General features: G+C 38.5%; 2 protein-coding genes across 5 annotated transcripts in view; both read right to left on the reverse strand.

Moving 5' to 3' along the window:
- Positions 1-555: 555 nt before the first annotated feature.
- On the reverse strand, positions 556-7,319 carry sla2b (Src like adaptor 2b). Of its 2 annotated transcripts, none has more exons than XM_056235332.1 (8): positions 7,271-7,319; positions 5,567-5,703; positions 4,011-4,110; positions 3,832-3,918; positions 3,419-3,522; positions 3,113-3,262; positions 1,898-2,030; positions 556-1,463 (listed from the first exon to the last, which is right to left on the reverse strand). In XM_056235332.1, the coding sequence occupies exons 2-8, from the start codon at positions 5,655-5,657 to the stop codon at positions 1,331-1,333; spliced, it is 798 nt and encodes a 265-aa protein (XP_056091307.1). In that variant the 5' UTR covers positions 5,658-5,703; positions 7,271-7,319; the 3' UTR covers positions 556-1,330. The 2 variants fall into 2 exon arrangements, with proteins under 2 accessions (XP_056091307.1, XP_056091308.1); XM_056235333.1 differs by having other exon boundaries at positions 557-1,463; positions 1,898-2,027.
- Positions 7,320-9,736: 2,417 nt separating this feature from the next.
- Positions 9,737-26,840, reverse strand: part of ndrg3b (ndrg family member 3b) — a 57,919-nt gene continuing 40,815 nt past the window's right edge. Inside the window, exons 2-15 of one of the 3 annotated variants that reach the window (XM_056235331.1) lie at positions 26,734-26,839; positions 25,658-25,778; positions 25,166-25,228; positions 24,941-25,001; positions 20,639-20,725; positions 19,882-19,938; positions 19,681-19,784; positions 19,519-19,584; positions 19,377-19,428; positions 18,823-18,870; positions 17,748-17,783; positions 17,607-17,658; positions 13,725-13,763; positions 9,737-10,805 (exon numbers count right to left, since the gene is read on the reverse strand). In XM_056235331.1, the coding sequence (XP_056091306.1) occupies positions 10,630-10,805; positions 13,725-13,763; positions 17,607-17,658; positions 17,748-17,783; positions 18,823-18,870; positions 19,377-19,428; positions 19,519-19,584; positions 19,681-19,784; positions 19,882-19,938; positions 20,639-20,725; positions 24,941-25,001; positions 25,166-25,228; positions 25,658-25,778; positions 26,734-26,839 (1,068 nt within the window). In that variant the 3' untranslated portion in view covers positions 9,737-10,629. The remainder of the gene's footprint in view (positions 10,806-13,724; positions 13,764-17,606; positions 17,659-17,747; positions 17,784-18,822; positions 18,871-19,376; positions 19,429-19,518; positions 19,585-19,680; positions 19,785-19,881; positions 19,939-20,638; positions 20,726-24,940; positions 25,002-25,165; positions 25,229-25,657; positions 25,779-26,733; position 26,840) is intronic. The other 2 variants (XM_056235329.1, XM_056235330.1) reach the window with 2 other exon arrangements.

Below are 26,840 nucleotides of genomic sequence, written 5' to 3' on the forward strand. Positions count from 1 at the left end.
TAAGTTGATCATAGAGGCCATTGGTGGCAATAGTTCTTCTATCTACGATGCTTTTGGGAAACGCAGCCAAGGTTGGTACATAAAATGGAAATCTTTAGGTGAACGCATAAATGCTTCTGTCATCAGTGATGTGAAGGAGAAACTGGTGTGATGTAACAAGAGAAAAAGTCGACACATTTTCCCCTTTAATTTCTAAAGATTGTTCTCATCAGAAGTATTCTGTAACATTTTTAATGAACATATCTGGTATAAATATTCCCCTGAAGACCGCATGCACAAACCTTCACTTCCTGCTGTGCAAGACTGCGGTTCTCTATTGAACAATAGGTGTAAACATCGACAGGAAACGCCTCATTCAAGATGCTTTTGTCAGCTTCTACAAATACAAAGATTATATAAACTCAAAGGAAAAAATCTGTTTATTTAAAAGAGCATAACTGATGTTAAGTCCATTAAAGGGATAGTTCAGCAAGAAATTAAAATGGTCATCATTTACTCCCCTTCGTTCAAAAGCAGTATGACTTTCTTCTTTGTAGTAGTTTTTTTAAAGAATGTTGGTGGCAAAGTTTTGGTTCAATTGTATGGTCAAAAATATCAAGGAAGTCAATGGGAACCAAACCTTTTCTTTAAAATATATTTTTCACAAGAAAGACATGAGGGTGAATGATGACAAAACTGGCATTTTTGGGGTGAACTATCCCTTTAAGGCACTGTATATATTTACAAAGATTCACAACATTTATGCCATAAATAAGTATTTTGTTTGGGATTTTCAACAAAAAGCGATATCACAATATCTTTGATATCACGGATAAAGCTTCTCTGGAGGTCTTGTTATGCATCTCGCCAGTCTATGATTGCGATGATATTTGTAACAAATACGTTACATTCATGTCATGATAACGTTCCAGAAAGTGTGAGAGGCGTGGAAATGGATGCGTACGCCACCCAGCTGTGTTCCCCCTCCCACTCTCCTCTGTCGTTCTTTCCTTCAGTCATGCTCTCTTTCATGTCCGCCAGGAACGAGTGCACACAGGAAACTGTGACAGCTTTGTCTCCAGCATCACCCACTCTGGAAGAACAGCAATGAGTCAGTGCGCTTCATCGGCCGGGAGCTTCATCCGACGCCGCTTTCGCCCTTAAACTACTTTTACGCATCTCTTCAAAGAAATACACGAATGAAAACAGATGCTTAGATGCATTTTTGGGTTATTTTTTCGTGTCTGGGTCAGTTTTCTTTATGTATGGAAGTGTGTCATCCCAGATTCCAGCATCAATAATCCAAAGTCATTCAAACACTCGTCCTCCAAGTCTCACTGCGATCTTCCTCTCATGTTTTCCAGAGCTGACAGCAGTCCTCGCATTCCTCCGTCATGAAGAGGTAAGAGTTGATGGCCTCCTTCAGTCCTTCGCTCACCAGAGACTCCTCCGCACCCTCTTTACTCTGCCCGAAGATCATGGAGCTGTGAAGAGAGCTCGGTTACAAACTGCTCTACTGGGTTTTCATGGCTCATTGTGAAGCCCTTAAAGGGATAGTTCACTTCAAAATGAAAATTCTGTCATCATTTACTCGCCCTCAAGTTGTTTCAAACCTGTATGAGTTTCTTTCTTCTGCTGAACACAAAAGAAGATATTTTGAAGAATGTCAAAATCCAAACAGTTGTTGGAACCCATTGACTTCCATAGTATTTTTCAGTCAAATAGGCCACGTCAACTGTCTGGTTACCGACATTCTTCAAAATATCTTCCTTTGTGTTCAACAGAAGGAAGAAACTCATTCAGGTTTGAAACAACTTGAGGGAATGATGACAGAATTATCATTTTGAAGGGAACTATCCCTTTAAGATGATATTCCTAGTGTGTCATTGAAGGACTGATTATGATGTGTTTGCCTCACCTGTCCACATCTTTCCAGTTTATAGTGGGCCTCTTCATGGCAATCGGAGGTGCGCTGGTTACAACGGGAACATTGTTAGATCCAAGGATAAAGCACGGCTCCCCGAGAGTGCAGCATAACCCGTCCGATACTTCTGAGGGACAGTTCACATTTAGACTCTGGCCACACACTTACACAAAAATGGGTAGCACTTTATTTTACAGTCATGTTCCCCATGTACATACTATGTACTTATTATAGTATGATGGTCTATATGATGTCTATATGATGTCTATAGAATGTCTTCAGGACTATTAGTGTATAACCCAGTCATGTATCAACCATAAACCCAGCAAAGCCACACAGAATAATGAGTTAGGCCGTGTGTCCACCGAAGCGTTCTTAGCTAGCTAAACACGCCTAGCTGTGGGAGCTTGAGAGCCCTTCAGCGGCGCAGTGTTTTTATTTTATTTGACGCGCTTTATGTGCTGATACGAAATATTTGCGGAACTGCTCCTAGTATTTATTTAGCAAATAGTTTGTTTCTGAATATAAAAATGTCGACACAGTGTAACGTACTTCCGGATGAAGAGATGTGCTGCAGGGTTGCTAAAACACACCCAAAAAAGGCTAAAAGTAGCAAAACCCTTACAAAAATTAACCATGGTAGTTTTATAGGAAAAGCATAATAACCATGTTTTCTTGGCAGACTGATTAAAATTTGAATAACCGCAGTTTTACTACAAAAACCATGGTTAAATTATGGTTAGTGTAGCAAAACCATGGTTAATTTGTGGTTCTCATGGTTTAACCACAATAACCGTGTTTTTTTTGTTTGTTTTATTTGTAGTAAAACCATGGTTGGAGGTTTGCTGGTAAAAATTGCGTTCCAGAGGGTAAAATTGAGTTACGGGGTGAGTTACGCTTCAACCTGTGGCAACAGTGTAAAAGTAGCCCAATACCGCAGGAAACCTACAGATTTGTCGTTCGTTATCGTTGTACAAGCAGAACGCGACGGCTGGGCGGTGTTGTGTTTGTCCTGCCCCTCCTCCACTGTGATTGGACAGCTGAGTTAAAAGTGACAGTGATGAGCGCTGAGCAATCTTCAACTCTCGGCGACTGATTAATAAACCTGCAGTGCTTCTATTGAAAACAATCGGACACATACGCTAGCCTTGGGAAAACCCACTTTGGCGCACACACGGCTTCGACGGCTGTATCTATGAGTCTGCGTACCTGAATAGTGTGCGACCAGGTCTGCGAGGCTCCTGAAGGTGAGTCTGGGTGAGATGTAGACCCAGCCGTTCTCGATGCAGCTGATACGGTAGTGTCTGACAGAGGCGCGCTCCTGAGAGCTGCTCTTACGCACTGACAGAGAGTGGTGACCTGGGGAAAACAAACGAACAAAACATGATCAATTCATACAAACTTAGATTTGATGCACTTTATAATACACTATGAGCAAAAAAAAATTGTTCGTTTTATCGTTGGGAAGGTGAAACTGGCCGGGTAGAAATCCAGCTAGCATTAGCGTGTTTGTACCTGGGAAGGTCTCGCTCTCTCTGATGAGGAAGGAGCCGGGCTGATTATGGGGGAGCATCAAAAGTTCCTCTGCTTTCTGTTTGCTGAGACCCAAAAACTGCCACCTACACGAAACACACAGATGAGCGGTGAGTGTGAGGACAAAGTCAACAGAGCAGAGCAGAAGGAAAAAGCAGTAGGTAGATCATTCGTCAAGCGAGTACAGTGCGTCCCCAACATGATGATCGGATCACACTGTATCCAGCTGTGCCCACTCTACACCCCACTCAAAGATAACCCCACTACAGAAACTACAGCTGACATCATCATCACCGCCTCTCCCAGACCACCTGAGCGTCGCTGTGATGATGTCATGAGGCATGCGCTGCATACAGCCACAGAAGGAGATGTTTACTTGTGTGAGTTCGGCTCACCTGTTGTACACTTTGGCGGTGTAGTTGCTGGGGATGTAGCTCTCATTTCCTGTGGCTGACGAACTTACTTTCCACCACTCTCCTTCACTGTAACACACATCATAGCGCCGTCAGACACTCGCACAGAGGATTGAGGCACTCGTCTGTAATGATGCACCGTTGGGCACCAGCACACTTACTCTGACAAAATGTTGAGCCTCTCTCCCACTCTGATGGCACAGTCCCCTGGACCTCTGGACGGATAGTCGTACAGGGACACCACCACGAATCTACCCATGTCTGCACACACACACACACACACACCTTTAGGCCTGTTGCTGTGCTCGTATAATAAGAGCATCTCAAAAAAACACATGATTAAAAATTACCCAAAGTAAAAACCTGTTAGAGTTACCCTGAAATTTATAGTGAGAAATTATATTAATGTTTATTATATTCATATTTATTTATATGCAATCTTTCCTGGTTTTTGGAAGTAAATTACCATACAATTTATTTAAAATATATATAATACTACATTTAAATCAGCATATCATTATACATTTTTTTTTTGTGTGTGCGAGTAAAAATATGAGCTAATAATTAAAATAATTTAACAGCTTTCCCAGAAGTCCCTGCGTGATGCATCACCAGTGTTAGTTTAGTATCATTTTAATACTATTATAGCTTTTGTTAATAATTTGAATTAGACTTCATTTTTTTATATATATATTTTGAGTTTCATTTTAAATTTAGTTTAGCTTTAGCCATTTTTTTTTTTGTCTGTTTAGTTTTTATTAAGTTTTAGTTTTTTTAGTTTTGTTTTAGTTATTTTGGTACTTTAAATGAAAACGAGAAATGTTGCTTTGGCAACTATCTGAAATAAAATAATCAAGTCTTTTACCGTTTTATGAATAAGTAATGAAAATGTTTTTATGGTTTTAGTTTTAGCTAATAATAATAAACCTGTGCATCACATTTGATTATATTTTATTTATATTGCATTGGTTTTTATTTTCATCACTAGTTATGTAGATTAGGGTGTTTTGTGCTACATTTTATATTGTGTTCATGAAATCTATATACAAGTATTGGTTGTGTTTAATGGACAGGACACTTATGATAAACTCTGATTCATCTTGTGGCTCTTTATTTGTCCCCCTGTATTATTATGGCAGTTATCAGTATCATATTTTGGTAGTTCAGGTAGACTAATGTATTAATATTACATCGGTTAATGAAATGTACAGCTGTTATCCTGTAATAATAATAGTCAATTTTTTGCAACCCCAGCCCCAGTTTTTTTACCATAACATTAACAAGACGTTTTCTTTTTTTAAATACACAGTAAAAAGTGATCAGTTAACTTAATAATTTTAAGGTTTCCTCACTTTTTTATTTTTTTTTATTTTTTTATACAAATAAACTATGTAATTGAAAAAATTAAGTTATGTGAACTTAAACTTTATGGGTAATTGAAAAAATTAAGTTATGTGAAATTATTTCCTTAATTTTAAGGCAACTGATCACTTTTTACTGTGTATTCTATCATTGATAACTCTGTGGGAAAAGTTACGCACTGAAAATCCTCAACTTGCGTACGAGTGCTTGTAAAGCGCCACCGAAAGCTGTAGCTGCAACATTTACTACAACGCCACATGTATATCTGCGCTTCTGTTCTACATGTAGTGCTGCCTTCCTGAGATCAGTGGGACCTCATGCACATATGAAGTGTGTATTGCAGTGCTGAACTCACCCATGGAGAGCGGGTCAGCTCTTTCCTCCGTGTCCAAGAGAACAGCATGTGCGCTGGATCCGCGCCGGTCTTTACTGGGCCGACTGCCCATGCTGCTCTGGAGTGTTTAGGTGCACAATGCTGACAGGAACCAAAAGCTAAAGACAGAAGAGCGACATTTTATTTAGCACCGATTGATTCTTGATATTCGTTAAAAAAGCATAAAAAAACTAAAACAACATACACGGATAAACCAACAAATCAGTTTAGCGCGACCATGGCATTCTTAAGTCATGCTTTGAATGTGAGGAGGAAGGATGTCGACAAACCACTTGTGTACTTTGATTAAAAAAACTTTCCATCAGCACTTTCATTATCACACACTTTTTTAACTTGGACAAAAAAAAGGGTTGCCATTCTAAAAATAGATCTGGTGCAATGTTGAGAATATTCGACTTTTCTGTCATGCTCAGTTACATCACAACGGCACGCGATGAATTTATTTATACAATCTATGTGAAACATACAGCGAATCCAACCGATTCAAATGATTCAGTATGCAAATAAGATATCACAGTCTGAGATAAAATCATAAAATAACGTGACTCATTCTCTAAATTATGACTCTTATATTATGATAAAGCGACAGTAAAGTGCTGAGGTACAATTTTCCACTGCCTCCCCACGGTTGGTGTGAAAAATAAATCTATTGAAGGAAATTAATCTGAGGGTCTGTTGATGCTAATTTTTTTTTCCGCTGCTAAAATACCATCAACACACGTACATTTTCCAGTATTTCTACATCCTATAGTCTTATTACATTGTTATTACATTGTAATAACCTTCTAGTTCAATTCCTGCTATTAATAATTGTAATCATGTCACTGATTTCAACACCCTCATAGGGCTACTGTAGCATTAGTGATCTTTGAGGGCTATTCTTCTGTATCATATTGTAATGCAGTGGCACTGGTCCCACATTACCGAGCAGATGGTCACCTGCTACCACAGATGGGTCTCACTAGGTCATCAGGGTCTCCAGGTCCAAATTACAGACCTCACACCCTGGGCACCGAAACAACACATGCGTAACTGATTACATGTGCTACATACCAACACAGCTTTCACACACACACCAACCAACCGACAGACAACTAACGGCAGTGTCATATTCTACATTTCTTGATAATATTTGGTCACAGATTAGAACAGGGTTACTACCTTCCTGTTGAGGCAATACAGACCGTATTTAAGCCGTTTACTATGACTTTAAGAGTTCTCAAGTCTGAACTGGATAGTATCAAACAACTTCAAAATGGCACACAAACAAAGAAGGCATTTCTTTTTTCAAAGAAGGCATTTCTTTGAAACGCCTTCGAAGCAAGGCGTCTGTGCAAGCACACACTTTTCAAGATGATTCTGACTTTGATTCAAGATTGAAGATTATAACTTTAAAGTCTGAGCTTCTTGTGTTTACATTATGAACATAGACATCCATTAGATCAATCACAAAACACATTATTCTCAAATGTTTACCTTTAAAAAACAAAAAAACAAGTGTTAAAATGGCCAGACTTTCTCCCAACCAAAAACTATTTTAATTACTATGAATCTAAATTCACGTAAGGCGCTTTGGATAAACCTGCTAAATGAATGAAAGGTCAAAGCGGTCAGCAAAAACAACCTTAAATAGATTCAAATGTGAGCATAAAGTTTCGTACTCACCTCATGGTCTTCAAGCTAGCTTTGATGACAGTCCTTTGAGCAAACAGACTTCCTCACCTGCGCATGCAACAGGAGATAGTGGAGTTAGGAAGCTAGTTGGAGTGATTTGGGCACAGATCAGAGGCCAGTTGTCTTGTCTTGAGCTCAGTTTCAGGTGAAGTGTACTGTGGGATGCTGCTGTGGTCGTCTCAGCAAACGGAGGAAGGCAGACTCTTATTTACTACACACTTGTAGTTTCCTGTGACGAACAGGTCTAACTGTCACTCCTTTGCTGACGCACAGATGTCTGACAGAGAGAACAGACTAGAAGAAGGTGGTTTGATCATGTTTAAGCTTCACTAACAGCACAGATGTTGTTGGAGAGAAAGCTTTTGAATGTCATGATGTCATGGGCTAATTGATGCAACAATACAGATGCCGATGGAAGCGGCTTACGGGAAGGTTCAGGTATTCTCTGATGATACTTTTTGCACATATTCATTTCAATATTTCCCAAATGCACCAAAACCAATTGCCATGGCAATAACTGCCATGGAAACTAAATGATCAGATTGGCTCCAGATCAGATGCAAAGCAAGTCTTGCTACAAATTACTGCTCATTTACACATTTTAAACCCCAGCTGAAAAAAAAGAGAGAAGATAATGGATGCACAATTTGCATTGGGATTCATAAGGCCAGTGATGGATTTTAGCACGTTAACATATCGCAGTTACATTTAAACTGAACTTTCTATGAATTCTCTGTAATTGCATCATCTGTACTCATGACCTGTTAAACTCAGCATCACTTCTTCTTACTTAATGTCGAGTATTTAATTATGCAGCTGAAGATGTTCCAACCCTAGTTCCCATGACAAATGGAGCAACTTCATTAAAGTCGTAGTGGGGTTGTCATCCTACCTGGTCACAAAAAGTGGAGGAGAAGCAGATCAGAAATCTATACGGTAAATGAAAATGACAAACATAAAGGCCTAATCTCCTCTAGCTGAGTTATCATGCATATCAGATGGAAAGAGTCAGCACAGATCTGTTTTCGACTGATCCTGTCGGCTGTGGTCAAAAGTTGTACTTGAAGTACTTGAAGTGTGTATGCCACAGTTTCTATAAATAGCTTCCATGTGTGTCATCTTTGACCGCATGCAATCAATAAAACCAGTCTTGCTTGTGATCGGAAACTTTCTCAGCTGGCTGAGATGACAGAAAAATAGTTGACTGAGATGGGTTGTGCATAGAAGTGCATATTGAGTGCTATTACTCAGTTCATGAAGTTGTGCTTTGAAGTGATTTGGGTCACATCATACTTTGTTTTTCCCTGAAGTCTAACTATAATGTTAGTCAAGGTTTTATTGCCCCAAAAACATTGTTTTCCCTGACCATTTTCTACACTCTCCCAGCTCCTTCAAGGTACCCCAAAATGTAAATTCTGTAATTCGTTGTACTTACCCTCAGGTTGTTTCAAACTTGTATGACTTTCTTTCTTCTGAAGAACACACAAGAAAATATATTCATGCATTCAATGACAACTACTTTCAAAATACATGAATTCTCTTCTAACTTAAACACAAATCCTGCCAAAGCTCTATGTACCTAAAGGTCAATTTGCATGTAAAAAAAAAAGAAAGGAAAAGAAAAAGACAAAAAAGAGTTGACCTTAACCCTAGATTGTATAAAGGGGGTCAAATTGACCCGGCATGCTGTTAATTTTGAAATATATTATCAATGAAAACATTTATTTATTTGATATTCCATGAATTGTTGTTTCTGACCCTCATGAATATCATTTTCATATTTCTTAGACATAGGATGGGAAAGGCATTAGTTTTGTTACCTGTTGCTATTGTTTTTAGGTTTGCTATAGTGCTCTGAAAGAATAAGCTGAGTTGAGACAAGTATGATCTGTTTTGGTAGTTTTACTGCATTTTGACTGTGAGATTTACTTTACTGTGCCGAGCTAAAAGTTGGCAAGGGGAATTGTGTGAAGAGAAAAAGTGACCCAAGTACTGAGATTTGTGTCTTAGCAACTGCAAAAAAACGGATAAAAGCAATAAATCAAATAAAGGAACATACAAGTTTTATGTACAACTACTTTATTTCAATATTCGTACAAATTGATATACTCAGCAGACAGTCTGCAGTACAACGCCCCCTAAATGCTTGGAGGACAAAGCACAACGCATCAAGGCAGCGGTACAATCAGCGATCAACAACTGACATCCACTGAAAGAATAAAGAACAAAGACCAATAACAACAACACTTCAGAAGCGAACAGAGTAGTCAAAACAATATGAGGTTATTGGGATATCAGTCCACTGTACAGAAGGAATGGAGAATTTTTACCAAAAGCCTACAGGTTACTATAGTGCATTCGGAGGAACCATGCTGTTTTCATACCTCTAGATGCCCTTTACGGTACATATAACTGTTCTTTGAACGAGCTACAGATCTTCTCTTCAGCTATTGGCTTGTTTTGGTGCAGCTGATCTCCAAAGCACAGATTGTGAAAAATATTGTACATGAACTTATGTGCAAACCTAAGCAAAGTCTTCACTATTAAGGGGCTTCTAGTCTAAAACTCAGTACAGTTCTCCATGTAAACAGAATCAGATTGATAACATTCAACCAAAGAGAATTAACCATTGCAGAAAGATCTAAACATAATTAATACTAATATAAATGTCTATTGTACACTTTAAATAGGGGCATGCTAATCAGTAGCTTTTTCGAAACACTACAAATAGCAGACCGTCGAACAAAGCAAACCATAATAGCTGCTGCCATATGGCGACAGAAGTAGAAGCCGTCTAAAAGCAAGAAATCAGTCTACAAAGAGGAAGTGAAGTGGTTCGGTCGTCTCTATAGTAAACACACGGGGCAGGAAGACCTTAGAGAGGGCAAGAGAGGGAACGAAACCTCTCCTGCTACAGACGAGAATACCCTCTGAACATTCAATATACAACAGCCACCAGCTAAATATACACACAAGAAGCATATCCAGTGTGAAAATGAATCTTGGAAGGATGACAAAAATAATAATAATGGAGTAATAAAGTAGTACGCCAATCAAGATCAAGGTAAAAACATCAGCAGGAAGAGTTAGTGTGCGTCCATGCAGTGGAGAAATATTCCAATATGTTTAAATACATGGATTACTAGACACCAAACAGTGCATCCCTTCATTAGACCCGCTTTAGTTTTTTGTATACTTGTTCTCTGGCCACAAGGGAACAAGTAGACAAAGAATGAAAGACAAAGCCAGAGTGGGGGGAAAAAACCCAAATCGGACAGAAAGCGGTCTGAGGTGCAGAAGGGTAACACACGTATGATCCCAGGTGAAACGGTGGCTTGGTTCTGGGTGCTTTAGCAGGACACCTCCATGGTTTGCGGTCGGGTCTGGTTGTCGAGGACTGGGCCGCCAGTGGCGCCCTCCATCTGTGAACTGGTATGAGCGCGGCTGCGCGTGCCGTCCGCTGAACCCATGCTGGAGGCAGAGTGAGTGCGGGATCGGGACAATCGGGTCATACCGGCAGTGGGCACTGAGAGAGAGAAGAGAGAAATCGAACAGAGCTGATAACATGTACAGACTAATGCTGCTGCATGACAGTTGGAGGATCCTGAGTGAAGGCCATGTGCTTCACAGGAAAGTCAGTTTCGCACCCGGATCCAAACATATGCAGATCCAGGAAGGGGAGAATAATGAGTCTCCTCAGAGTGAATGAACTCCCGCACATCTACACACCGCTGACTGCTCAACTAACGCTGGACTGATTGAGATACTATGACAATCTCAAACTATGGTTGATAAGAATAGTAAGCTGAATCCCAATTCTTATACACCACTGATGGAGATTTGCAGCAGGAAAGCTAAATGGGAGCAGGACTGGGTTTCGAATTGGGTATATTTCATTTATTAATGTGCGTTTTGATTAAATACAGTGTGAAATTAACTCTCTGTGGCAGTGTTTCAAACCGATTTAAACCGGGAACTATTAAAAGAGCTCACAAGAGTCGTTTTGTTTTGGGAATTGGGCAACAATAAATGAGTTGTTTATGAATCGGACTACAGTATTTGCATTGTATGTTTGGGCCGTTTACACCTGGTCACTTCATGCATCTGATTTGTTAAAACGGTTCCATTTACACTTATCGCTTTACACATAAATGTGTCTCCGCACAACAAACCTGAATCTGGACCTGAAAAAAATAAATAAATCTGATCTTCAATTTTCGTGCTATATGCAAATTTAACAGAGTTCACATAAAAGCAAGATATGAAAGAGCGGCGATCAGCACTGGTAAGGTCATTGAATCTAAACTTTAAAGTCGGCATGAAATCAAATTTGACAAATCTTTTTATATGTAATATTGCAGTGTTTATTTTAAAGGATTTATCTGTCCACTATTTTTTTTGAATTCATGTACCCTTATAATCTTTAATCAAATACATTACCCTACCCTCCCCCCTCGAAACGACCTCTCTTCTCTTTCGGTCACGTGCCATGGCGAAAGGGTGCGGCCTCTCAGAGAACCTGCTCGTATAAATATGGGCTGATTCCTGCCTGAAAATTTAGCTGCTCGTCCTCTCTCGTCGCCGGGCTCCTCAATAAAAAATCCGGTAACGGTGGGGAGTCCGGTGGAGAGAATCCTCCACAACTGAATGTAAACTGGCATTCAAATCTGCCTCCATTTTGTTTGCAACGCCCAACCTCCAACGATCCAATCAATTCCCGAAGGACGAAATCAAGCCCCGCCCTACATTTATTTCTAATTTCAGAAGCCGTTTCACTCGGATACACGTCACAACAAAGAAAAAAGACAATCTCAACTTCCGTTTCAAGCGGACTTTAATCATTTTATCTACTTTTAATGAAAATGATAGTGTTTTGAGCTTATTTTCAGTTTCATTTGCCGCAGTTTGAGCTACTCATCTGCGGCGATGCGTGTAGCAGTAGCGCTGTCATATCTGGCTAGGCTATAACATCCTATAACACGCTCTCACACATTTATTTTTAACATTTTGGGAGGATTAAAATGTACAAAAGTGGTTTCAACAACCAAATGCATTTATACTTTTCCAGTTTCATCTGGAATGTGTCTCAGACCACCTCGGATTTAACATCTCGAAAGAGTTTCGAGGGGCATTTACACCTGGTCTTTTCACGATCCGATAGCTATCCGATCACAGGAAACGCTTGAAGTGAGCATGTGCAAACACGCCTTTTGGGGGCCTGTGTAAACAGGACACATTACGAAAATCTCAAAAACCCATCAGTAACACTTTGACTTACTACTTTTTAATACACTACGATTCAGAACAAAGAAACTTTAATATTATACAGGATGGATAGTATGCAAATTTGGGATTCAGACCTAGATACCCTTAGAACAAAGTCTCTTCTGAATAGAGTGCTGCAAGGATGATGCATTTTTAAAGGCTAGTCTGGCACTGCGAATCAGTGGTTCCCTCGACTAGGATTTTTCCATTGGTTTTTGGATCGTTACAGAAAATAGGCTCTGTGACCTGATCATCAATATAATCTTCACAGACGATCACAACTTTTATTGATTTTGAAGACTAAATATAATCCCCCGAAGTAAAAAGATAAATGTAAACTAAACGAAATAAACCACGGTCGCATGACTTCAACATCACAACTGTAGCTCAATCGTTCTTCAAAATTTACAAGTTGGAAAGTTTGAGTGGGAATAGAATGGAAGAGTGCGAGTATAAACACTACAAGGCTGTAAAGTGAGTAGATGAGTTATTCTTGTGATGACGTGTTCAACAACCTCCCACTTACAGTAGCCACTGCCTTTTTCAAGACACTTAAAAGTCATAGAATAAAATGTGAAAATATCTAGAGTTAGTGTTAACTACAGATCTCATTTAAAGCATTTAACCAAAAACCCATTCAAAAAACCCATTGACTTAGGGACGATGGTAATGCAAGCTCAATAATTCTACATTGTTTCCAGGTTTTAGGACTCATTCCTGCAGCACTCTATGCACAAATATCAGAATCTTGAGGCGACGCGACCACTGTTTAGACACTGCATTCATTATTCTCCCATGAAGGACAGAGAGATCTCGTGTCAGGATCAAGCTCAAATTCATTTTGCATTACCATTGCAGCAAAATGAATAGTCAACTTCAGTCAATGCAGAATGTGGCATGCAAAGTAAAGGCATGTTTCTAGGAGAATCATAAAAGAACATAAGATGTCTGTTGATTGTGGACAGTGTGCACAAACATTCTCTCAGACAGCTTATGACAATAAACAAACATTAACACATATGTCTATTTACCATGCTTCAAACGTCATGATGCAGAGCCACAAAGACATTTGTATGCAGGTGATTGGGACATGGACGGATAGACAGTGAGGACAGGAGGCACGGGAGGTTAGGATGACAGGCTTAGGTGCAGCTAAAGGTGTTGGCTGATCTCCTGGTACCTGATTCGCTGTTCAGGTGGCTGAGTAGCACATGAGGGACTGTTGGCATTGGTTGGAGGGGTCAAGAGAGAAGATAGGGAAAGGGAATGCAAGAGGAGGAGGAAAAAGATGGGACAGAGGAAAGGGAGAGATTATTTGGTAGTACTTTTTGAAAGAGAGAGGATAGAGAAAAGGAAAGATTGAGGAGACGCTATACAGGAGAAGACGCAAGGAAAGAAGGGGACGTTAGATCGGGTGACGGGAATAGCCTTGACAGTCAGACTGTTAAAATTTCAAATGCGAGAAGAGTGACAGCCAGAGGCCAGGGACATTTTTCTGAATGGTTATGATTCCCTTTTGCACATAGCCGATTATCTCTTTCAGGTGTCAAGGATATTCACTACAAATTGAACGAAAAACTAAATGTGATGAGAGAAGACTATTACTATATCATTCATACAACACTTAAACCTAAAAACACAAGAAAATATTGTTCTTGATTAATATACTTTTACAGATTGTGGTAAACAATCGAACATTGAAAGTGCAAAAAGAGAAAGTGAGAGAAGCTCTGTAGAAGGGAAACTGTCTTCTGCTGGGATAGTCCCTCGTGAGTGCGGGTTTGTGCTAAATAAATATCATACCCGAAACAGTCACCAAGAAAAGAACAAAAACACACTTAACAGACTCAAAACACAAAGTGGAATTTACCAGTGATACCCTCCCTCTACTGCAATACAAACATGTCAATGACAGAATCAGCCAATGAATATTACGCTTTCTTAATGACTCATTCTGCATACACTAATATTTCCACAGACAAAAGAAGAGTTACACCCATACAGATAGATGTATGTTAGGTACTTTTCCTGTCTGAATCAAAAGCTTACATGTGTATGCAGAGTCAAATATTACTATAAGAATATAGAAAAAGTGATACAAATGTTCAGTTACGTTTTTAATCAAGGGTCAAATGCGTATAATAGTGTGTCATGGGCATTTTCACACCTCACTTGTTTGGAGTGTTTGTTTTGAAACCTGGCATGCTTTCTCTCTTAGTTCAGTTCGTTTAGGCATATATATGTACGAGATCGCCTGAACGAGGTGGTCTCGGCCTGCTTGGAAAACTCTGGAGCGGTTTGCTTGTGGGGAGAAAGCAATCTGACCCAAAGGACCAATGAACCAGGCTGTATCGCAATGTATAATGGGTAATTACATTTGTTGTGTGAAAAGCAGCAGTGTTTGTTTTGCTAATGCTCCTCAAATTCGTGGGTTTACCTGGAGCAAAGACAAAGTGAAATGCCTAATTTAAATTTGGACAAACATATTTCAGATCAACTGTCCAAAACACACAAAAATGTCGAAGTTTACAAGGTGTTTAGTGAGTGTTTATCTCAAAGAGATGGGCTTTAATCGCCTGATTTAATCCTAACGGATGACCGCTATGAGCGGAATCTCAGAACATAAACATAAATGGACAGTTTACTCGCACATGACTTGTATTATCAAATTATGGTCAGTTTAGAAATGCTGCCTTGTAAAATGCCCGTTTCGGAACAAAGCAAATGTTTTAAAAATGCCTTGTCAACAAGTAGGAAATGTTGTATGCTGGGTTTTTGCACAAAAATAAAAGTAACATTTCAAACATCTGGGGTGTAAAAATGCACTGGTGTTTTGCGATGCATCACATTCAACAATGCAAATGCCATGCATTGATTATGGATTTTAATAGGTGACGATTACTGTAATAATTTACAATGTATATGCATTCTTTTTTTTATTATTATTTTATTATTATTTAATTTTTAAATCTAATATTCATGAACTGTGTATGCTGTAAATGCTGGTCTGTTGTTTCATAGTAAATATTCAGTGAATTTTTTCCAACAATTTATGAAATGAATCAATAGTATCACAAATTGTTTCAAAATCATTGAATTAAACTGACCAAATTTCAGAATCACTGATAATAATTAAGTCGGCAATGAAGTCAGAGCAAGTTGTAGACAAACAGGGTCAAACAGGCACAAATCTCTCACAGTGTGCTTGTTTCCTGATGGAGGACTGTTTCTCAGTAGAAGCACAAAAATAGACTTACAAAAAGGTCAACCGATCTCAGGATTAGATTAGCGATTATGAAGGAGAAATGTGACTAATCGTGTCAAAATGTGAGCATATGAGTCAGGCCGCTTGCGATCACGTTCCTCTCACTCTCAGAACACCCAATCACTAATAACTGTTGCTAGTCGTGTCAGACAGAAACACTCTCTGTCTGGACGGTCAAACCAAAAGCTTACCAGGGCTGCACTAGAGCTCAAAGTTTTGGGTTGATAAATAAGTAATAAATACTTTCATTAAGCAAGGATACATTAATTCATCAAAAGTGACAATGAAATCAACAAAAAGTGACATTAATAATGTTAGACTTTTATTTCAAATAAATGCTGTTCTTTCAAACTTTCTATTCAAAGAATCCTGAAAAAATGTGTCATGGTTTCCATAAAAATATTAAGCTGTTTTCAGCTGCTGATACTACTAATACATGTTTATTGAGCAGCAAATCAGCATATTATAATGATTTCTGAAGGATCATGTGACACTGAAGACTGAATAAATTACATTGTAAAATATATTAAAATAGAAATTAATTAAAAATGCATTATTATAATTTGTTTTAAATGGCAATATAAGATGAACAATATTATTGTTGCTGCTGTATGTTTGATCAAATAAATGCAGCCTTGATGAACATGAGACTTCTTTCAACAATATTAAAACCTTATTATTATTTATTGGCAATAATGGCAAACCAAGCCTAAAATATTGATCCTGTTGACAGGCTCTAATTGAAAACCACGGTTCACAGTCATACTAGTAGTTGTGAATAACACTTGCAAACCCCTGAAAGTGAATGCATTTATGAAAATATCTGTATGAGCTTATGGAAATTCGAGGGCGTTACATTTTCTAGGTATGTCAGGTGTGATTTGCATAACTGTACGTAAAACATAATAACCATCTACATTGTTTAACAAGGCAGATAATTTTGAGAGAACTTTTGGGATTCTTTTGGGAGTCTATAGACTTGCCAAAACCTCTGTGGAAACAAACCATTACTTTCCATCAATGTAATTAGTTCAGTTCAGTGCTGCAAGTGATTCAGAAATCTCACACTTCACCTTTAAATACCATCACACATTAAAAAAAAAGTATTTCATGTTTATATCACTGAATAGAAATCTATTCTAAACAGGTTAAACGTTAGACAGAGCTGAATGAAGCTGAGGTCTGAACGCTTGAGGTTTTAAAGCAATAAAGTTCCCATGCTATGCAAAGCAGTCAAAGGATCTTTTAGGGCACTAAAGATATTAAACCTGAAGATCAGAGAAGTCACACAAGGCTCATGCCACACATCATGCTCTTAGAGGAAGACTAGTGTACTTACACGCTGAAGAGCGCATCACTGAACGGCCACACGGAAGACAAGTCATGTGTTAGTGCATCCGAGGGCTGATCTGAGACCTGCTTTACTCAAGAATACTGGCCTGATTTAGATCAGCAGTGGATAAATGATCCACTGAGGCAGATTATGGTTATTATGATGTTCATAACATCTGAGGGTCCAGGATTTGCTCTCTCACCCTTGAATGTGTCATATTCCTGCTGCTGTTTTAGACGTTGTTATATTTATGTCATACATTATTAAAGCACTGGGGACATACAGTATGTAAGTCGAGATGATGCTGACATCTCTCTAACAACAAGATGCTTTCAGACACGAAATGCAAACAAGAGACAAATTTCAGACAAACAGTGAATATAAATATAAACTGAGAAAGATGATACGATCAAACGCTCAACATTAAAGTGGCCTATGAGAAGAGAAAGAGGACAGATACTTACTGTAACCCATTCCCTGGACAAAGTACTTGAAGGCCTCAGCGAGTTTACCCGGCTAAAAACAGAAAACATCCACATTTAATACATAAAACTACATCAAACTGATGCAGTGGCAGACATAATGGAGTTGTCTTTTATTCTTACTTGGACAACTTGGGGAAGTCCACCACAATCTGCCATCTGAAGAAAGAAGGATACAATAATAAATACATTCTGGCATACTGAAAGAAATATACACACTGAAGAAAAATAAAATAAAAACAGGGATGCAAACTCATCAGGGGTGAAAAAGGTGTCAAAGAAACGACCCAGAGAAGAAAATTATTAAATATCTTTAAAATGTGGAATTACAGTCATGTGGATATAGGGAAAAACTCACCCTAGAACCTCATAGTCTCAGGCCACAGTGACACTATTGTTTTTATGGAAACCATTCAATATGACTAAATAATAATAATAACAGACGTATTATATTATTAAAAGTAAAAAAACAATGTATAACTATAGTTATAATATTATTGTACTGTAAAATTACAATAATAATTTACAGAACTAAAGTAAAATTACAATATTAATATTCATTCATTTCTTTGCTGTCAAACATTAAATCATAGAGCTTTAATTTAGGTGGAAAACTGCAAGGAGACAACACATTTATAAATGATTCATATTACAATTTTGTGAAAATAGTTTGGATTTTCAAATAAATAAATACACAAAATACAGGTGAAACCGGCCATTCAGTGAAGTATCACTTATTCCTTATTTAAGGGATAGTTCACCCATAAATAAATAATCAAAATATCTTTTGTGTTCAGCAGAAGCTCATAAAGATTTGGAACAACTTGAGCGTGAGTAAATAATGGCAAACATTTCATTTTTTTTGTAGTTGTAGTCAATAGTTGTAGTCGTACAGCTGCAGTTCACATGCATGGATGTTGGGTTTGGGGGGTCTGAACTAGTTGATACAGGAAATCAGCAGCCTAATAAAGAGGTTGACTGGCACAAAGTACTTTATGTATTTAAAAAAAAAAAAAACACTAAACTTATGTATTTAAATACAAATTAGAATGGATTTTTTTCAAAGGCTTTAAACTGCTGGTCCCTGATTGATGACACAAATTATAAATTTGAACCAAAATTAAAATTTTAGCCGAAAGGTGACAAGTTTGCATCCCTCAATCAAAACATTGTTCTAGAAGGGGAAAAGCTGTCATGCCTTGAGTAAAGTAGTCTTGGTTGGATTTAACCTCGAGTTGCATTCAACCTGTGAAAAAAACAGATCAAATCCCACCTGGTCAGTTTAGAAACAGAATACAAGGAATAGACAGATACAATGAACAACACTGCACTAAACCAAACTGTTTAAAGTGCCACCCTTGTGTTATTTAATAGGCAAACTCAGTAGGTGCCAAAACTTTAAGTACAAAAGCTGTTACTTAAGGATTTTAGCACAGATGGAATTGCTGTATTGGCCAATCTGTATCAAAGACCAGAAGTGTGAATATTATTCACTTTCTGCACATGTACGGACAAGTCAAGATATCTTGACAAGTGTGTAAGCAATCAGTAATTCAGGGGTGCTTTACAACAAGCACAAGTGCATAAGATGGTATGATGATTAGCCCCTTTTAGGATGTGATGTCACTGTTACAGTCTGAACAGAAAAACGGTGCAATGATATAAAACACACTGAGCCGTTTAGAAAGCACACTGTGTTCTCTCTCACTGCCCATAGACATGCAAAGGCAGTGTTTTTGATAAGTCACTCACCACAGCCTCTACCGCTGGTGATGTGTCACCAACTATTAGCAGGGAAGGACATCTAAACAGCAAGAGAAGAGACACATAAAAGTGAAAGGAAGAGGAGACACCATGATTTAATAGCCATAAAATAGACAACTCATTAACATACTTCAGTGTTTTGACTGTATTTTCATTAAGTCCCGGGACGGGCCTCTCAATCTCCAGATCTTGCCGACTGTAATAATAATAATAAAACAACTTTTTAAGATCAGCTCATATGAGAAGGATCAGTGTGTGAATTGGTCCTAAATCCGGGTTTTGATGATGTCACCTGTTGTAGGATTGGCAGAAAAGAGCCAGGTTGTCCTGATTGATGTCCTGAGCGATGTGCAGACGGTATGTTTGAATGATCTCCTGGTTGTCTGTCAGCTCGTCCTGAGGTACAAAAACTCAGCTCATGAACGAGACTCTAAGAGATGTTCAGAGATGTTATCTTACAGATGGTGAGGTGAATATCATATTTAAGACCTACCGTGCTGAAATGGTGTGCCATCACAATGTCTATTAGATTGCTGGTCCATCCAGACAGCTAAAGCAGAAACACACAGACACAGTGAAAAGCACAACCTTTAAATGAGATGTTTGAGAACATCATACAAATCTTGTTCCCAGCACCTCCACCCAGTGTTCACATCCACTGACTTGAGCACTTTTCAGCATTGTAGCAATCTGACCTGTAAGGTTATTATGCGCTTTACAACAGGGAAAATCTTAAGAAGATCAAGCACACTAATCTGTTGAGAAATCTTAAGTATGGAGGAATTATTAGAGTTGGCTTGTAGCTAATAATGGAAGTATAATATATAATGTATTTTCTGGGAATAAATGTGCATAATAGTCAAATAAATAAAAGACCAAAAAAAAAATAATTACATGAAATTCGGATTAAATTAAAATGCAAATAACCATCAGTATCAACATTCTTTTTTTGAAAAAAGCATTTAAAAGAAGAAAATACAAAGTCTACTGTGGCAGATGGGTAACCCAATATGTACCAGTTACAAAAAGCCAATATTTTGTGTGCTTTATTTCCATATTATTGAATATAATTCCATCACTGGCCTACGGTCCACAGTTTGCAGCTTATCATTGGGATAATACCAGTATACATTTTTGTGTCATTTAATAATTATTAATTTAATAATTATCTGCACTAAACTAAATAGTTAATTTAATAATTATCTGCACTAAACTAACTAGTTAATTTGACAGTACATTCATAATTGTACCTTAGAGGCAGCCCAGTCGATCCAGCCCTTAGCACAGGGGTCCACATTGATGAGAACCAATCCCTCCACCAGAGCAGGCTCATTCAGCTAGAGAGTGACAACACATGGATCAGTCCATCATTACTGCTAACCCTCAGGGCACCCACTGACTGAGAGGATTAGGTGCATGACTGAGCAGACTAATGAGACAGATTCTTGACTTTTTTGTGGTACTGCTTTGCTACCTATAAACTTGTCTGGGTCTAACTCAAACACATTGTTATTGACCTGGCTGGGAGCACAAAAATATCACAGGAAACTTGTTGATTTAAAAAGATGTCAATAGTCAACATAAAATCAAAACTGATTCCATTTACATCCTGAATACTCATTCCCAGTCTTATTGTGCATTCTAAAACGGTTAGTTCCAATCCTTGATTCTGATTGGTCAATAGCTGTGCTTTATTCATGATAAAACACGGCTATGACCGCTTCACCCAACGGTTCTATTTATCACTGCAGTTCCTATGTTGTTTTTATTTGAGCTTTCATGCATATTACACATTGGAACGTTGTTGCTGTTCACGGTCAGGGACTATTTTTTTTTCTAGCGGAAGAAAGGCTTTTAGTGATTTTATTTCATGAAAGGTGCTCTAATACATAATTTTTTTTACTTAATATTTTTATTGTGTGGTAACCGTTTTATAAAAGCAATAAGCGAATCCGGGAACTCCGCTTCGCGTCGTGCCAAACAACGCCCTTCAGCCGTTACTTATTCACGATACAGCACAGCCTCTCGTACCTTTTTGCTTACTTAATGCACATTATTCTAAAGGGTAAAAAAGGTTTGTCTTCAAGAATTATCATCAAAAGAGTGTAAACAAACTGCAACATGTTTTCTTTTTTACCAATTCTGCTGGTTACTGGTTAAAGGAACACTTCGACTTTTTGGGACTTTAGCTTATTCAACGTATCCCCCAGAGTTAGATAAGTCCATACATACCTTTTTCATCTCCGTGCGTGCTGTAAGTCTGTTTGACGCACCCGCCGCTAGCCTAGCTTAGCACAAAGACTGGATGTAAATGGATACAGCTAGCATACTAATCCCAATAAGTGAAAAAATAACACCAACATTTTCCTATTTACATGTTGTGATTTGTATAGTCACAGTGTGTACAAATAACAAGGTAATATGAGAGACAGCCACTTTTTAAACATTTAAATACTGGGAACTATTTTCATTGTTCATTTTTGAGAAACCGTGACCTTGTTTGTGAAATAGTAGGCTACTGTCTGTAGGTTCACGTTCGCTTCTAGCTAGTTAGTCACGTTGGTTTTGTTGACAGAACGGCGCTTCTTGGGTGCTGCGGTTATCACTCCGCCCAAGTAGCAGTGCTTCGCCTTCTGAGAAAATAGTTCCCAGTATTTAAACGTTTAAAAAGTGGCTGTGTCTCATATTACCTTGTTATTTGTACACACTGTGACTATACAAATCACAACATTTAAATAGGAAAATGTTGGCGTTATTTTGTCACTTATTGGGATTAGTATGCTAGCTGTATCCATTTACATCCAGTCTTTGTGCTAAGCTAGGCTAGCGGTGGGTGCGTCAAACAGACTTATAGCACGCACGGAGATGAAAAAGGTATGTATGGACTTATCTAACTCTGGGGGATACGTTGAATAAGCTAAAGTCCCAAAAAGTCGAAGTGTTCCTTTAATGTTGAATAACGTTACTAGCCAAGTAGTTTGTTTGAAGAGATAGTTCACTCCCAAGATGTAAATTTTGTCATCATTGTCACCCTTTTTTTTTATTTGTCGGATTGGTGCGAGTCTGTTGCCATCTGTCGGAGCTTGTTTTTGCCAATCGCTGAATCGGCGTTAGAATGTCTGAGAAGTGACGCGCTGTAATCTGGCGACTGTCGGCGCAGTGTGAATTGGCCTTTAGGGCTGTACCGGTGTTGTGGCGAATTTCGACCCCCGCCAAATTATTACCCCCCTAGCATTGGTAGGTTTAGGATTGGTTGTGGGGGAGGGGGTAGGATTAGGGGCGGGGTTGGGATTAGGCAATCAGGTACTGACTTCAACGAGGGGGGTAATAATTTGGCAGGGGTAAACTTGACAACCTCACCACTGCGGTGGCTCATTAGCACTGGCGGTGGTCCGCCAAAACACATTTTTGGTATGTGAATGCTGTTTTACATGAATATTATGACACGAGTGAAGCACAAAGCTTTGTTTATAAAATAAATAATAGGTTAGCAAATAAATGTTACATCGCAGCAATGGAAACATCATGACGAATGAGAGAGTTGTGCGTGGGCCCATAAATTTGAGCTTTATATTCTGGTTTGCGATCTGGTCACCCGATTATCAGCGAATTTAACAATATATTCCATTAGTTATTCCACTGGACATGAAAATTTGCCCAAATCTTCACTCACGCCTCACCCATTTTCGAAGGGGACTATAAACGTTTTCTTCCTTGGTTCGCTTTTAATTAGGTCAATTAAATTTGCATTCTTTACTGTGGTAAAGTAGAAAAACGCTGTAGGACAGATAGCCTACCTTTTTACTTGCACTTCAAATTCTTTTTAACACAGTTTGTGCTTGTTATTAGATATGGTAAGGCGCGTCGAGTTTATTTGTTAACCGCGTTGCACACAAGCGGGAGTCTAAGTTTCGCTTTCTCTGGCAGCGCAAAATCAAACATAGCTTAAATGTCTTGCCCTTGTGGAAGATAAAATTCGCTCTTCAGACCTTCTACAACAAGTAGAAAACATGAAGATATCAGAAAAGAGATCGATGGTCTCTTTCCTGCTCGTGTTCCACATTCCTCTCAAAGCGCAGAGTGGTATGTATGTGGTTTTTGTGTGGAAATATAAAACAAATGTTTGTTTTTTTATATTTAATTTTATTATATTAAGTTACCATTATTTACTGATATTTATTTCAATGCTTTACAGGCAAACGGTCTGTTTCTTTGACGGAATTGCTCAAATAAACGCGCATGGTTACGAAATGGATGTTTGAGCCTCGTTTATTATTATATTTTTTATTTTAAAACAAACCCCCAACCACGCGCCACCACTAGTAGTTGGTCCATTACCACCGCAGTGGTAAAAACTGCCACCGTCACAGCCCTAGCCTTAACCTTAATTTAATAAATATTACAGGACAGGTATTGGGGTATATTGGGATACATATAGATCCTCTCAGGCCTTAACTCAGCCAGTAGATTAAAAAGTGGGTGCTGATGATGTTCTGGCCTACATTGTCTTGTTGAATATTCTGTTTCACCCCAAAATACGTCACATTACAGAAGTAAGATGGCCTGAGAATGCAACAAAGTAAAGCCATGCAGCTTTAACCTCAGCAGTGACCAAGCAAAACCTTTTATTGACGTGACCTAACCCGCTATCGACATCAACACCTTAACCAATTCTCAGCATGTCAGAGCCCTGACTTACTGCAAGGGCTCACACTTGGTTTTAAAGAAAAACTTCAGCTATAGGAAGCTGAAATATATCAAAGCTCTTGTGACCGTGATGGAAAATGGTTCAGGTTTCACACTTCTTAGTTTTCCTGTCTGAATAAGGCCTATCACTGGAGCTAGAAAGACATGCAGAGAAACGCAAGCATTCTAGGCCGTTCTCATGCATGACCACATGTCTACAGACAAACATGTGATAACCAAGGTGTAATTCAAATGATTTTAAATAGTTTACACGTGCTGCAGTTAATCTGCTGAACTGCGTAGGTGTGTTTGTTCCAATTGGCAGTCTGATTTCACAGGGCTCGACGAGCAAGCGCATATGTAGCAGAAATACGAAAATGTGCACTGCAAGCTGTTAGAAGTATGAGAGTGTGATATGCTGGGCTGAAATAATGAAGTAGTGAAAGAAGGCCATTGAAATTTCAGATAAACCAGATAATTTTAGGAAAAATGAAAAAATAAAATAAAAATCTCTTTATACGTTGATAATAACCAGCAGTAACCACATGAGCAAGTGTGTATGACGTCGTAATGAATGCGTTTGTGAGGGTATCCATCTCCAGCGTGTATGTTTCTGCATAAATGGTGAATGAGGGCTTTGTGTAGGGTGAGAGTGTAAATGCATGTGTGAACTGTGAGTCTCTTATTAAAGCCTGAGGACAGATGGTTTTACTGCAGACATACTTCAATGATCTTCACCTCTGATGAACTCAACTTCATTCAGCTACTCAATTAAACATCTAATAGCTCGTTACCACAAGCTACTCCAACGGTTGGTTATTACAACATTCAATGACTAAAATATCAATGGAAGATATTTTACTTACAGCGAGTTTAGAGAGGATATAAGCTCCTGCGCCCACGCCGATACCAATCACACTGTTGATTCTGTTAAGGCATTTAAATCATTCATTAACTGGCATATATCACTAAAAACACACAAATGATTTGAGACTTTAATAGAAGGTATGAACATATGGGAACATTTGTGAACATATGGGATTTATTTTCATCTAATTGTACTGGATTGAGGACGTGAGGTTCAGACTCACTTTAGCTGAGTCAGAACTGAGGGCAGCATTTCAGCAAGCTCATCCATGGTGGGGTACTGGTACCTGAGGGAGAGAAGATAGAGGCAAGAATGAAAATGAGTCCAGCTTTAAATGTTTTCAAGTGAATGTGAAAGTACTGTATAAGCAGTTTAGGGGGCAAAATGTTTGTTTATTGTCTATAGCATAGCCTTGTATGAAGCAGAGCTCACACAGAAGTAACATATAAACCAAGCAGTGTTGCAAAATCTCCACGAGAAAATCATTTGCCTTAAAAACTAACATGGAGTTGGACCGACACTGCCTGGGTGTGACTTTCAGGTTGCAGACACTGGTCATAAAAGCAATTGGTACAACAGATGAGAGAGTTTTCATGGTGGAACATCCTCATCAGTACACTGATTAGCATGCATCAGCACAGACCAGTTTTGTGACGTTAGGCTTTGATATATTATGGTTTTGAGCCAGAGTTGTTTCTTTGGTAGTCTATCTTACCCGGTGGGGAAAGGAGGTGCAGATTCTTGCTGGCCTGGAGCATCAACATGGACCACAGCAAAGTGCTGGGTGATCTCCTGCATGTCCTCGAAGTTAAAGAGTGTGTTGAAACATGACTTATCTGCGTCGCAAGAGAACAAAACACTTGTTTATTATCACAGAAACTTCCCAAACACAGTTTTCATTAATCAATATAAGACAGATCCTTTGGGTTCAACAAGACATTTTTGAACAACTGTTTTTACCAAATTTAATTAACTACCATCGTCAGTGCCCTGTAAATCAGTCTACTGGCTTAATGTTGAATATACAACATTATAATGGCAAATAGTTTATATAGTTGTATATAACCCGAAACAAAAAAAAAGTTTTTTTTGAAGAGTTTGAAAATGTTGATGTGTACGTACTATATTTACTATATGAGGAATTATTTGCAACCATTAAAGAAGTATGGGTTACACTATATTTTAAGGTGTCATTGTTACAGTGTAATTATATATTTAAGTACCGGGTAATATTAAACAACTACATGCACTTACTATAGGGTTAGGGTAGGATTAGGATTTGGTTGAGGGTTAGTTGCATGTAATTATGAATAATGTACTGTTATTACTATGGTAAGTACATGTAACATTTGTAACAAGGACACCGTGAAAAAAAGTGTTACCAAAGTATGTTCTATATAGTGTGAAATCCGGATGTACTGATTTGTCATGTACTGTATATATACAATGCCAGTTGTGTCCCTTTATGACCCTTCACGACGACTCTCGTGGCCTCATGGGATAGTAAAAAGTTATGTGCACTTTCGGTGGTAGGAGGGTCACCCGGGTATTTTAAGCCTACTGTTTTATGAATACTATTAATTTGAGCCTATTAATTTCACATACTGTTTTTCACCTACTATATAAAAGAGAAGTAGGCATATTTGGACACAGGGTTGGTGTACCTCCAAGAACAGGGCTGAGAAACACTGATCTAGACCACCCGTCCCCATATTCATCAAGTAGGTGAACTCTAATGGCACATTCTGAGACTGGAAACACAGACAAAATTGGATATACGTGACAACTTACGGTTGAGTCCGATGTCATGATAGGTGAGAATGACCGGCCGGTTGCCTTTAGGGGTCCCTCTCAAAGTCACGTGAAGGACACCGTGAGGATTCTCAATGTCGTGCTCC

The sequence above is a fragment of the Rhinichthys klamathensis genome, unplaced genomic scaffold, assembly GCF_029890125.1.
Source record: "Rhinichthys klamathensis goyatoka isolate OS25496 unplaced genomic scaffold, OSU_Roscu_1.1 h1tg000419l_1, whole genome shotgun sequence".
NCBI lineage: Eukaryota > Metazoa > Chordata > Actinopteri > Cypriniformes > Leuciscidae > Rhinichthys > Rhinichthys klamathensis.

Excerpts from the sequence above, each read along its gene's own strand:
- sla2b (XM_056235332.1), bottom strand. The coding sequence starts at position 5,657 with ATGGGCAGTCGGCCCAGTAAAGACCGGCGCGGATCCAGCGCACATGCT. Across the intron at positions 4,111-5,566 it reads AGCTGACCCGCTCTCCATGG|ACATGGGTAGATTCGTGGTG; the intron begins GTGAGTTCAGCA and ends GTGTGTGTGCAG. Across the intron at positions 3,919-4,010 it reads AGGCTCAACATTTTGTCAGA|TGAAGGAGAGTGGTGGAAAG; the intron begins GTAAGTGTGCTG and ends TGTGTGTTACAG.